This window comes from Oncorhynchus clarkii, chromosome 22, assembly GCF_045791955.1.
Source record: "Oncorhynchus clarkii lewisi isolate Uvic-CL-2024 chromosome 22, UVic_Ocla_1.0, whole genome shotgun sequence".
Classification (NCBI taxonomy): Eukaryota; Metazoa; Chordata; class Actinopteri; order Salmoniformes; family Salmonidae; genus Oncorhynchus; species Oncorhynchus clarkii.
In genome coordinates, this window is record NC_092168.1 from 45,618,411 (window position 1) to 45,633,020 (window position 14,610).

General features: G+C 39.7%; 2 protein-coding genes across 2 annotated transcripts in view; both read left to right on the plus strand.

Moving 5' to 3' along the window:
- The window catches only part of LOC139380144 (trace amine-associated receptor 13c-like), a 4,582-nt gene extending 1,098 nt beyond the window's left edge, over nucleotides 1-3,484 (plus strand). The window contains exon 2 of the mRNA XM_071122587.1: nucleotides 3,446-3,484. Within this exon, the coding sequence (XP_070978688.1) occupies nucleotides 3,446-3,484 (39 nt within the window). The remainder of the gene's footprint in view (nucleotides 1-3,445) is intronic.
- A 4,050-nt stretch (nucleotides 3,485-7,534) lies between these two features.
- On the plus strand, nucleotides 7,535-8,497 carry LOC139380710 (trace amine-associated receptor 13c-like). Its single transcript, XM_071123661.1, has one exon. The coding sequence runs from the start codon at nucleotides 7,535-7,537 to the stop codon at nucleotides 8,495-8,497; it is 963 nt and encodes a 320-aa protein (XP_070979762.1).
- Nucleotides 8,498-14,610: the final 6,113 nt, after the last annotated feature.

Sequence of the window (14,610 nt, forward strand, 5' to 3'; positions counted from 1 at the left end):
GCGCCTGATTCCACCCACCACTCCTAGTTGATCGTAACAGTGGCGTGTTGATGTTAATATGTTGACTATTTAAAAATGGTGAACTCCCTCAATGGGGCTGCCCATGACAAAACAGGCCTCCCCATCAAAATCCATCCTTAAGCTAGAGAAGCTTTATTTTTTGGCATAGGCTGCATTTCAATCCACTGCATCCACCGATGTCACATCTGCGGTGGAAGGTGGCAGAGCTACAGCGGTTTTTGTCAGACCAGGAGACATCCCAAAAATCGGTCTTTTCATGACAATGTCTGTAGCGTCTCTTCTATGCCCACAAGCTTCACGGCCTTGTCTGAAGTTGGTACCTCCGATGGGAAAACTTCTGTCTGTAGCATCCGAACGGTTTGGACTACAAACTAATATGACCACGCCGTCGACTCTCACAAACTCCTACATGTTGGTTGTTTTGTATGATGCCCTCAAGACTCACAAAACTCGCCTCAAGGTAACCCCGTACCAGTTTTAAAAAATGAAGGGAAGTATGGAAATACTTTAGTGCCAACAAATAGATATAGGACAGACAATTCAAAAGAGAGTTCCTTTTGAACTATCTGTTTTTACCATGTATACAGTGCTTTGGGAAAGTATTCAGACCCCTTTAGCTTTTCCACATTTTGTTACATTACAGCTTTATTTTAAAATGGATTAAGAAAATGGCTAAATGATCCATAGTATGACCATCTTAAAACAATTCCTAGTCTCAGTTTAGAATCTTTGGAGGGTTCATCCTAGAACTCTCTATGTAGAGTTCCACCAGCCTTATTACCCTTTAATTACCCACAACCTTCATTCAGAATGATTGCCAGGGTAGAGTAGATTTAATACTGACACTACCTCAATCATCTCAACTGGAACAACCATATCAGTAACGGGTGGAATAAATCCAATAACTAGTAGATTGGATTAGATTGGTTGAAACATTTTATACTACACAATCAATGAAAAGTCATAAATATTGTAGTAAAACAATTCTGCAAAGCTCTCTGCAATAGAGCATGCTGGGAAATATGAGATGGTTCTATGTAGAACCCTTCTTGCCTTCCGAATAATCATTCTTGCTTTCCCAAAAAGGGTTCTTCTGATCCATATGGTTCTTGGTAGAACCCTATCCCTCCACAAAGAACTCTCGTGGAACCCTTTTTTGTGTAGTGGGTAAGTGAACAACTCTTTAATAATGTTAGTTTGAATTGTTCAAGTTTCTCACATCAGTGGGTCCTGTTATCATCTGTAGGCAAGGCTCTTGAATAATAAGGTTCAAAACTCTCAATTTAAGATCAAGCAATTATTGAGCTACATGGGCCTAGACAATCCATATTTGAACATGTTTGATATTTAAGACCATTTGCATTTTGAAAACAATTGCGTCTGGAGTTCCTTCAAAATTAACCAATGTGACATTAATGAGGGGGACAAAGTCAAAAAGTATTTTGTTTATTGAAGATAAAGGCTGATGTTGACTGTGACCTAAAATGGCTCCGGAGAAGGCTGACGTTCTACGTGTCCCTAACCGATTGTGTTTTTATGTTTATTTGCAACTTATTTGTTTTACTTAATTTGTTCCTAATTTTGCTGCTACCGTCTCTTATGACCGAAAGTAACTTCTGGACATCAGGACTGCGATTACTCACCACAGACTGGCAGAATCCTTTTATTCCTTTAACGAGTCTGACGAGCCCGACGCCAATGATGTACTGCGTTCCTGGGAACAGGCCCAGGTCCTCCTGATTTGAGTGACAATGTGGCCAAAGGGAAAGCTACCTTCTGAGAATGTGTAGGCGATCGAATAAACCCCCACTTCCTTCCATTCTGCTAGCAAACATGCAATCTTTGGAGAATAAAATCGATGACTTATACGTGAGATTAAACTACCAACAGGCCATTCAAAACTAATCTTATTCTTCACGGAGTCGTGGCTGAACGGCAACACTATCAACATACAGCTAGTAGGTTATACGCTGTACCGGTAGGACAGAACAGCGGCTTCTGCTAAGACAAGGGGTGGCAGGATATTTTTCTTGTATATAAAGGGAAATTACACTCAAAAACATTTTTTTTTTTTTTTCCTAGTCCAGTGTTGATACAGTCCCAAAATGATTTGAGTGTCTCATGTCAACTTTTCAAGATATTTGACTTTCAAGAATCAAAGTCTCACCGGCCACATCATCATACAGTTTGATGATGCCTTTTGCATCATACAATATTTTGCCGTTTAGGCCTGACTTGCAGTCGGCGTTCCAATTCATCCCAAAGGTTTTCGATGTGGTCGAGGTCAGGGCTCTGTGCGGGCCAGGCAGGTTCTTCCACACCTATCTTGACAAACCTATTGCTGAATGGACCTCACATTGTGCACTGGAGCATTTTCATGCTGTTACAGGAAATGGCCTCACCCAAACTGTTTAAACAAATTCTAGAATGTCATTACATGCTGTAGTGTTAAGATTTCCCTTCACTGGATCTAAGGGGTCATGCTCAAACCATGAAAAACAGCCCCAGATCATTTTCCTTCCTCCACCAAACTATACAGTTGCCACTACCTATTGGAGCAGGAAGCGTTCTCATGGCATCCGCCAGGTTTTCTCCAAACGTGAAGCTTGGCATTCAGAGCAAGAGTTCAATCTTGGTATCATCAGACCAGAGAATCTTGTTTCTCATGGTCTAAGAGTACTTCAGGTGCCTTTTGGCAAACTCCAAAGCTGTCATGTGCCAAATCCAGATTTGTCACTCCAGATGATTAATTTTTCACTGCCCCAAAGTCCAATGGTGGCGTGCTTTACACCACACGAGCCAAAACTAGGCATTGCGCATGGTGATTTTAGGCCTGTGTGCTGCTGCAAGGCAATGGAAACCCTTTCATGAAGCTCCTGACGAACAGTTATTTTGCTGACGTTGCTTCCAGAGGCAGTCTGGAACTCGGTAGTGAGTGTTGCAGCCGAGGACAGAGGATTCCTGCCTTTCCAGTTCTGTGAGCTTGTGTGTCCTACCACTTCGTGGCTGTGACATTGTTGCTCCTAGATGTTTCCATTGCACAAATACAGCACTTACAGTTGAACGGGGTAGCTCTAGAAGGGCAGAAATTTGACGAACTGACTTGTTGGAAAGGTGGCATCCTATGACGTTGCCACGTTGAAAGTCACTTCGCTCTTCAGTTAGACCATTCTACTGCCAATGTTTGTCTATGGAGATTGCATGGCTGTGTGACCGAGTTCATACAAATATCAGCAACGGGTGTGGCTGAAATAGCCAGATCCACTCATTTGAAGGGGTGTCCCTATACTTTTGTATGTCTTTGACCAACATATATATATTTGTATTCCCAATCATGTGAAATCCATAGGCCTAATGAATTAGTTTCAATTGACTGATTTTCATATGACTGTAACTCTGTATGTCACGCCCTGACCATAGAGAGCTGTTTATTCTCTGTTGGTTGGGGCGTGATAGTGACTAGGGTGGGTCATCTAGGTGATTAATGGTTTATGTTGGCCTGGTATGGTTCCCAATCAGAGACAGCTGTTTATCATTGTCTCTTTATTGGGGATCATATTTCGGCAGCCATTTCCTCATTTGTGATTAGTGGGATCTTGTCTATGGATAGTTGCATGTTAGAACTATTATTAGTTTTGTTTGTGTTTTATTGTTTTGTTTGGTGAGTTTCGATTTATTAAAATATGTGGAACTCTATTCACGCTGCGCCTTGGTCCAATCATTTTGACGATCGTGACATTGTAACCTTCTGTTTTATATTTTTGTTCATTATAGAATAAGTCAAGTTATCCCTCTGTCACAGATTGTGAATTATACTGCCTTACTCCGGCCACTGTACATACTGAAAGTAATGCCTGTCCTCTGTTTTTTTCTGCAGGAAAATGTCTAAAGCATGAAGCTCTTTACTCCAGCACTTTGGATATGAGTTCAAATGTTTTATATGAGGCGACATTTTAGAAATGTCACCTTTCATTTGAGGGTATTTTCATACATACATTGCATTTGGAAAGTGTTCATACCCCTTGACTTTTTCCACATTTTGTTTTGTTACAGCCTTATTCGAAAATGTATTAAATCATTTTTATTTCTCATCAATACCCCATAAACCGTTAATTTTTGAAATTTGCAAAGGTATTAAAAATAAAAACAGAAATAATTACATAAGTATCCAGACCCTTTGCTATGAGACACCAAATTGAGCTGAGGTGCATCCTGTTTCCATTGATGATCCTTGATGTTTCTACAACTTGATTGGAGTCCACATGTGGTATATTCAATTGATTGGACATGAGTTGATAGTTGACAGTGCATGTCAGAGCAGAAATCAAGCCATGAAGTCGAAGGAATTGTCCGTAGTGTGCCGAGACAGGATTGTGTCGAGGCACAGATCTGGGGAAAACCACAAAGACTCTTCCTATAGCTGGCCGCCCGGCCAAACTGAGCAATTGGGGGAGAAGGGCCTTGATCAGGGAGGTGACTAAGAACCTGATGCTAACTCTGAGAGAGCTCCAGAGTTCCTCTTTGGAGATGGGAGAACCTTCCCAAAGGACAACCATCTCTGCAGCAGTCCACCAACCAGGCCTTTATTGTAGAGTGGCCAGACGGAAGCAACACCTCAATAAAAGGCACATGACAGACTTGGAGTTTGCCAAAGGACACCTTAAGTACTCTTACACCACAAGAAACAAGATTCTCTGGTCTGATGATACCAAGATTGAAATCTTTGCTCTGAATACCAAGTGTCACGTTTTGAGGAAACCTGGCACCGTCCCTGTGGTGAAGCATGGTGGTGGAGGAATCATGCTGTGCTGATGTTTTTCAGTGGCAAGCACTGGGAGACTAGTCAGGACTGAGGGAAAGATGAATGGAGCAAATTAAAGAGAGATCTTTGATTAAACCTGCTCCAGAGCGCTCAGGACCTCAGACTGGGGCGATAGTTCACGTAATATCAGGACAATGACCCTAAGCACATAGCCAAGACAACTCAAGAGTGGCTTCGGGACAGGTCCTTGAATGTCCTTAACTTGTTCTGCCAGAGCTCGGCCTTAAAGCCGATGGAACATCTATGGAGAATCCTGAAAATAGCTGTGCAGCGACGCTGCCCATTCAACCTGAATGAGCTTGGGAGGATCTGCAGAGCAAAATGGGATAAACACCCCTAATACAGGTGTGCCAAGCATGTAGCGCCATACCCTGTAATAGCTTCCGAAGGTGCTTCAACAAGGTACTGAGTAAAGGGTCTGAATACTTATGTAAATTTCAGTTTTAAATGTTTTATAAATTTGCCCAAAAAATAAAAAACATTTTTTTCTTCGTCAGGTTAGAAGTTGATGTTACTCTTCAATAACACAGACCACAAAACACATCAAGGGGAGAAAACAGGTTTATTCAAAGAGGACAAATCATAGATGTTATGCTGAGAGGGAGATGTTTAATCTCCCCTGTCCTCAGTGATTCTCTCCATAGAACAAAGAGAGGATGTTGTTCTATAACCCAACCCTATCCTGTGGTTGACCAATTAGAATGTCTTGCAATAAAACTGGGCCAATAGCCACATAACAGGTATCCAGTTTCAGGCTCAACACCAAGACAAAATCTTTCCATGTCTCTGACCCAATGATCATTAATTCCCTATTACAGAAAAACACTATTTCCATTGATCGTTGATTTCCTCTTGACCGTTAGTCCTCTGCGTTGTGTATTATCTTAAAATGTTCTTAGTCATTATGGTGTATTGTGAGTAGATTGATTAGGAGGAAAAAAAGAATTTAACATTTTTTAGAATAGGGCTTTAATGTAAGAACATGTGGAAAAAGTCAAGGGATATGAATAATTTCCGAATGCAATGTATCTGTTTTACAGTTTAGAAACAACTTATGTATCTACTCCTGACCCCTCCTTTCTCAGCCTCCAGTATTTATGCTACAGTAGTTTATGTGTCGGGAGGCTAGGGTCAGTCTGTTATATCTGAAGTTTTTCTCCTGTCTTAACTAGTGTCCTGTGTGAATTTAGGTATTCTCTAGCTAATTATCTCTTTCTTTCTCTCTTTCTTTCTTTCTCTCTCTCGGAGGACCTGAGCCCTAGGACCATGCCTCATGACTACCTGGCATGATGACTCCTTGCTGTCCCCAGTCCACCTGCCGTAATGCTGCTCCAGTTTCAACTGTTCTGCCTGCGGCTATGAAACCCTGACCTGTTGACTGGACGTGCTACCTGTCCCAGACCTGCTGTTTTCAACTCTCTAGAGACAGCAGGAGTGGTGGAGATACTCTCAATGATCGGCTATGAAAAGCCAACTGACATTTACTCCTGAGGTGTTGACTTGTTGCACCCTCGACAACTACAATTATTATTATTATTTGACCATGCTGGTCATTCATGAACATTTGAACATCTTGGCCATGTTCTGTTATAATCTCCACCCGGCACAGCCAGAAGAGGACTGGCCACCCCTCATAGCCTGGTTCCTCTCTAGGTTTCTTCCTAGGTTTTGGCCTTTCTAGGGAGTTTTCCCTAGCCACCGTGCTTCTCCACCTGCATTGCTTGCTGTTTGGGGTTTTAGGCTGGGTTTCTGTAAAGCACTTTGTGGCATCAACTGATGTAAGAAGGACTATATAAATAAATACATTTGATTTAAACAAAAAAGACAAACTGGCACAGACAGACAGAAAACACAGGTATAAATACTCAGGGGATAATGAGGAAAAAGGGTGACACCTGGAGGGGGGTGAACACAATCACAAAGACAGGTGAAACAGATCAGGGTGTGACACAAACAGGAAACATGTCAGTAGAGAGACCAAGTGGAGTCGCAATTCAGAGGCTCAGACACAGGATTTATTAATAATTCAGTTCATATCAAAATGTTTATAGTCTATGGAATGTTCCTATGGAATGCCACTATTTTGATTGCATTTGCTATTAGCATCTCATCAACTTTCCTATTGTCAACTTTCCAGCTGAAATGTGGCGTGCCATCATGTGTCCTGAGGTTGTGGATTATGGTCCAAAATGAGCTCTGACATCGCACAAAACAGTTAGTCTTACACAGTTTCCAATGTAAAATAGACTTTGAGAGACCAAAACATCACCCATACTATATTTTCCTCATTAAAATGCTCAGTTGAGTAAATGTACCTTTTCTCTCATCTCTAATGATCAGTAAGGCTGAAGGACAGGCTAGGTGGTCACAGCATCATCCAATCCTGTCATACATTACATCATGCTTTTACAAAGAATTTGTTTATCCAACCATTTGTTCATTTGTGTGTTCACTTGTGTATGTTTCGTTGGTGGTTGTGGTGGTGTGTGTGTGTGTGTGTGTGTGTGTGTGTGTGTGTGTGTGTTTGTGTGTGTGTGTGTGTGCAGAGAGACTCCAGGGAGGGGAGTTCTGTCAGTAACTCAGGGATAAATAGAGAGGCAGAGCTCAGTGTTTGTCAGAAGGCGGACCTGACAGGGTCACACACAGGACCAAGCAGGAGCAGGACCTCAGCATTTTTACTTTTTATTACAAATGGAGAAACATGAAGATGTTCAATACTGTTTTCAGGACAGAAACTCTTCTTGCAGAAAGGCTTTGCTATCGACATCTATCTACATAACAGTGTACATCTTCTTCTCATTGATTTCAGCAGTTACAGTATTTTTGAACCTACTGGTGATCATCTCCATCTCTTACTTCAAGCAGCTCCACACTCCAACCAACCTGCTCATCCTCTCTCTGGCTGCGTCAGATCTCCTGGTGGGACTGATTGTGATACCAGTAATGACTGTAGCAATAATGGAATCATGCTGGGGTTTTGGGGAATATTTCTGTGTGTTTCATGGCTACATTGCTTCTTTATGTATATCTTTATCTCTGGGCAATTTGGTCTTGATATCTTTAGACCGCTATGTTGCTGTGTGTGATCCCTTATTGTACCACTCTAAAATAACAATAACAAGAATCAGGTGTTGTATATCCATCACCTGGTGTTGTTGTATCATATACCGTGCTGCTAATGTACAGTTTTTTGTAAATGTACAGGTACCAAGTAGGTGTTTGAAAGAATGTTTTACTGTTGAAGGGTCAATCTGGGTTAATATCACTGACATTGTAATTACAATGGTTGTCCCATGCTCTGTTATTATAACACTTTATGTGAAAATCTTTGTGGTGGCCAGATTACAGTCCAGAAAGGTATTTTCAAAAGAGGCTGCCAGTGTGTCTGGTGTTAAAACTGTACAGGCAAATAAGTCTGAGAGAAAAGCAGCAAGAACTCTAGCTATTGTTGTTTTCAACTATCTAATTTGTTGGATTCCATCTCTATTTATTTTCTTATTTTTTTCTATTTTAAGTGATTATTTATTATCATATTTGATCAGTTTTCTGACATATATTAATTCCTTAATTAATCCAATCATTTATGCTTTCCTTTATCCATGGTTTAAAGTGACAGCTAAACTTATTTTAACTTTAAAGATAAGAAGTTCATAGTTCCTATAATATGATTCCCTAGTTCGGCAAACATCAGTTTGATATGGTTTTGTTCTACAATTGTTGTTATTATTTCATGTAAAAATACACCGACATTTCTTATCTCAGTGTTGTCATCATAGATGCATGTAGTGTTGATACAGAATGATTTGTCTGGATTGGAATGGAATGACTTGGAGAAGGCATAAGAAGGCATAAGCTTATAAAGGACAATGTTGTCATTGTGGATTGTGTACTCCAAATACCTAAGGCTGTGGTTGTTCCATGTTAATGATATATAGCATGTAAGTATTCTGAGGACGTCATGAGTGATTCTATATGTTGTTAAACATCTCCCTCTAGTGGCTCAATTTGTGACAACATCTTCATCAAGTGTATAGTAATTGGAATGTACAGTACTGTATGATATCAGATAACGTCCAGGTCTAAATAAATGCTGTATTGTGTAAGTAGTTGATGGTAAAATTTAAGAACATGCAATTATGGGTAACACTTTATAATAACATTCAGTAATAAACCATTTGTAAGGAATTTACAGTCTGCTCACTTTTTAATATTAAGCCCCCTTTTGTGTAATGTTATTCAGCTAGGTATTCTGACATTTATAAATAACTACTACAGTATATATATATTAATTATTCAACACAACAGTGCAGGAGACCACAGCAGACACTTCAACCTCAACATACTGGGTATGAACAGGACCACTACTCTCACTCCATCACTGCTGCCAGGTCAGGGGACACACCAGAGTAGCTCTCTGAGATGCTGTTTACACTGAATAAATATAGAGAGTGGGTATCACACAAAATAATTTAGAATGGATTAGGAAATAGTTTATTAATTTGTCATTAATCCCAACATTTATTTTAGTAAACTGGTAATTCACGTAATTATAAACAACTTTTATAGTATATGATTCAATAGATCATTCCAAAGATGTTTAATAAATTTATTTTTACCATTTAATACTCATTAGTAAAGTTGTTTTTCCCCTAATCTAAAGTAAAGACTATTCTTTATAAATGTTTCGAACAGTGACCAGTGTAATTTATCACATAAAGATGGACATGCTATTGGTAGATTTTCCAGCAGTACCTGATGCTCCTTAAGTTCTCAAAATGACCTAGAACATATCAATGGATAAACAATAAGCACACAACACAGAGGACGTTAAAGGAAATATATTGAACATTTTATTAGTAGTAGTGTGCTGAAGGAAGTAACGTGTTTGTCTGAAACTGACAGCATCCTTGTTGGCAGTCACTGATTTCAGTCACTCAGTAGAAATCAAATCAAATGTTATTGGTCAAAAACATGTGTTTATTCAATGTTATTGCGGGTGTTACGAAATGTTTATGCACCTAGTTCCGACAGAGCAGCAATATCTAACAATCTCACAAGAAATACCCAATACACCCAAATCTAAGTAAAGGACTGGAATTAAGAATATATGAATATATGGATGAGCAATGTCAGAGTGACACAGACTAAGAGCAGTTCATAGACTGATTACAGGGTAAGGGAACCAATATCTAAATACATAATTTAACAGAACATTACGTTTAAAAGGTTACTACATTTAACACACTACAAGTGAAGGTGTCCAAATACGTATGACTTCTTTAAATGGGGGGGCTAGATCCATAAGGTGTTTTCATTTCTAAATGGGAAAACAGATATATATATGAAAATTTCCTAAACTAAAAAGTTGCATTGAGAGTTTTACACCCACTGGGCAAACACTGGTTGAATCAACATTGTTTCTTTTCAACCAACGTGGTGTAGACATTGAATTTACGTCTGTGCCCAGTGGGCAGGGATTGCTTTCAGTAAGTGCGTTGGCCATAGGATGGTACTGAAGTATACAATCTGTGTCTGAGAGGGATGACTTGACTCATTCTATGTGAAAGATAATTATTTATGTTCAATTAAGACAACATATATCTGATCTTTATGTGTTAGGTGAAAGTGTGTCTCTGCCAAACTGAGAAGAGACCATCTGTCTGAATAATACCAAAGCCTTTCATTACAGGAAACTCCCTGAATACAGAGTATTCAGAAAATATTCATACCACTTCACTTATTCCTCATGTTATCGTGTTACAGCCTGAATTCAAAATGTACGAAAACACTTTTTTTCTCATCATCTACATGCAACACCTCATATTGACAAAGTGAAAACAATGTGAAAGCACATTAAATACAGAAATATCTCATTTACATAAAGGATCCTATTTTATATCACAAGCATCTTATAAATGTTTCATAAAGACTTCATAAAGCCTTTATAAACACTACATCAATGTGTCACATATCATCTATAACCACATGTCATCCTCTATGAAGGGTTCACTGTATGTATGAAAATACATTCAAATAAAAGGTGACATTCTATAACGTCAACTCAAATGAAAAAAAGTGAAAATTGGGACCCTTATGTAAATTACATATTTCTGTATTTAATTTGCAATACATTTGCAAAAATGTCTAAAAACATGTTATCACATACATGTGGCTTAACTGTGTGTCAAATGTGACATAACCCACTAGGCCAAATATGACATAAACCTGTGCTTTATAAAGGGTGTCATAAGCAATGCTTAATAAAGGATCTATGAATCATATTACATTGAGGCATCACAAAGCATTTATAACCTTGTCATTTCAGCAGAGCATTGCAATGACAGGATAGATGGTTTGATTGCCGGGACCACCCATAGGTAAAATTGTATGCACGAGTAAGTAAGTCGCGTTGGATAAAAGCATCTGTTAATTGTATGTATTATAATACTCTAAAACATTTCTAGGATGACCCAACCTCTTTCCCTCTTGGGGGCATAGACAATATTGGGACCTGACCTCAACTTTCTCCAAAATGCTGTGCAGCAGGAAGACACAGTCAACTTTCATTTTTTTTGCCTAATTCTGTTTTTTACCCTAATTCCATTGTCTTGGTTGAGTTTTTTCAAGTTTCGGATATTTCACTTTTTTCTGATTTACCCTGTTTTTAAAACACCTTTTAATTTATTTATTTATAGAAAAACAACTACATTGTAATATCTGTGTTCACAACATTGCTTAAACCACATTAGTGTATTTAACCTTTAATTCAGTGTGCATGCCCTGCACACTGTTGTTTGGTTAGCATTGTTTCTGTAGTACAGTAAGCCACATGTGATGAGTTGCAAATCAAATGCCTACTTGTGGTGCCACTGGACAGCAAAGAACGAGTAAGTTAAACTTTATTTGTTGTAATTTAAATTATTTTGTAGTAGTTAAATGTTGAGTTAGATTTCATAGCTACATCAATAGTTTTTTTAAAATTATTTTGAAGGCTCTGAAGGCACTGGTTTGCAGGGGTCCAAACACCCTTTCCTGGTGTGGACGGACCACCGCAACCTGGAGTACATCAGGGCAGCGAAGAGGCTAAACCCGAGACAGGCTAGATGGGCTCTATTCTTCACCAGGTTCCAATTCACGCTTTCATATAGGCCAGGCTCGAAGAACAAGAATGCGGATGCCCTGTCTCACCTCTATGACGCAGGGGAGAGGCAGGGAGAGGAGACCCACATCATCCCTCCATCCCGTATAATCATGCCAGTGGTGTGGGACATGGACGTCGACATACCGCAGGTCCTGCGTATGGAAACAGCACCTGCACATTGCCCAGAGGACTGCGACAACGTGTCCACGGGTGTGCAGGACCGACTCCTTACCTGGGCACACACGGTGTTGTGTCATCCTGGGATAGGTCATAACATCGCCTGCCTAACTGAGAGGTACTGGTGGCCCACCTTGGCTAGAGACATCCAGGATTACGTCTCTTCCTGCTCCATCTGTCCCCAGTGTAAGACACCCAGACACCTCCCTTATGGAAAGTGCCTTCCCCTGCCGGTTCCACAATGAAACTGGTCTCACCTCTTGGTGGACTTTGTCACTGACCTTCCCCCCTCCCAGGGGAACACCACCGTTCTCATCACCTGGGGGTCACGGTCAGTCTCACCTCCGGGTACCGTCCTCAAGCAAATGGGCAGGTGGAAAGGGTCAATCAGGAAGTGGGCATGTTCCTGAGGTGTTACTCAGGACCGGCCAGGGGAGTGGTTCAGATTTTCTACCTTGAGCTGAGTATGCGCAGAATTAGGCCGACCGCCATCGCAGTGAGGCGCCTGTTTTCTCGCCTGCCGACCGGGTCTGGCTCTCCACCGGTACTGCTGCTCATTCTGTTCACCAACCCCGGACTTTCTTGTCTCATTACTCACACCTGGTTCCCATTCCCCCTGATAAGTAGGTGTAAATATGTGCCCTCTGTTCCACATTGTCCTTGTCGATTATTGTTCCATTTCTGTTGGTCTTGTGAGGACCTGTGCTCTGTTGTATCAGCTTGCATGTTACCGTGTTAGTGTGCACTTGTTATTACGGGTCTAGTCTTGTGTAATGCTATTACTGGTCTCGACCCGTGTATTTATTAGATTTTTACACCTCGCTCTTTGTTTGGGTTACAACACTGTGTTTAATATACAGTTGAAGTTGGAAGTTTACATACATTTAGGTTGGAGTCATTAAAACTCGGTTTTCAACCACTCCAGAAATGTCTTGTTAACAAACTATAGTTTTGACAAGTCGTTTAGGACATCTACTTTGTGCATGACACAAGTAATTTTTACAACAATTGTTGACAGATTATTTCACTTATATCATTCAAATTCCAGTGGGTCACAATTCCAGTGGGTCATACATTTACATACACTAAGTTGACTGTTCCTTTAAACAGCTTGGAAAATTCCAGAAAATGATATCATGGATTTTAAAGCTTCTGATGGGCTAATTGACATCATCTGAGGTGTACCTGTGGATGTATTTCAAGGCCTACCTTCAAACTCAGTGCCTCTTTGCTTGACATCATGGGAAAATCAAAAGACATCATCCAAGACCTCAGAAAAAAAATTGTAGACCACGTTCATCTGTACAAACAATAGTATGCAAGTATAAACACCATGGGACCACGCAGCAATCATACCGCTCAGGAAGGAGATGCGTTCTGTCTCCTAAAGATGAACATAGTTTGGTGGCAAAAGTGCAAATCAATCCCAGAAAAACAGTAATTGACAAATTCTCACGTTTCATCCGTTTTCTGCCACTTCTATTCCTCAATAAATCCATAATTTATGCTTTCTTTTATCCATGGTTCAAAGTGACAGCTAATCCTATTTTAACTCTGAAGATACTATAATTTTATTTTATTCAACAAATAAAACATAGGTTTGACATCGTTATTATATACAATTGTTGTAATTGCTTCTTTCATGTAACAATACACTGACATGACTTATCTCATTGTTCTCGTCAAAGATACATATGGTGTTGATACAGAATGTTCAAATCAAATCAAATCAAATCAAATCAAATTTTATTTGTCACATACACATGGTTAGCAGATGTTAATGCGAGTGTAGCGAAATGCTTGTGCTTCTAGTTCCGACAATGCAGTAATAACCAACAAGTAATCTAACTAACAATTCCAAAACTACTGTCTTGTACACAGTGTAAGGGGATAAATAATATGTACATAAGGATATATGAAGGAGTGATGGTACAGAGCAGCATAGGCAAGATACAGTAGATGGTATCGAGTACAGTATATACATATGAGATGAGTATGTAAACAAAGTGGCATAGTTAAAGTGGCTAGTGATACATGTATTACTTAAGGATACAGTCAATGATATAGAGTACAGTATATACGTATGCGTGTGAGATGAATAATGTAGGGTAAGTAACATTATATAAGGTAGCATTGTTTAAAGTGGTTGGTGATATATTTACATAATTTCCCATCAATTCCCATTATTAAAGTGGCTGGAGTTGAGTCAGTGTCAGTGTGTTGGAAGCAGCCACTCAATGTTAGTGGTGGCTGTTTAACAGTCTGATGGCCTTGAGATAGAAGCTGTTGATACAGAATGTTTTGGATGGATTGGATTTGAATGACTTGGAGAAGGCATAAGAAGGCATACACTTGTTTTATAAAAGACATTGTAGTCATTGTGGATTGTGTACTCCAAATACCTAAGTCTGTGGTTGTTCCGTGTTACTTAATGATAAATAGTAAGTAT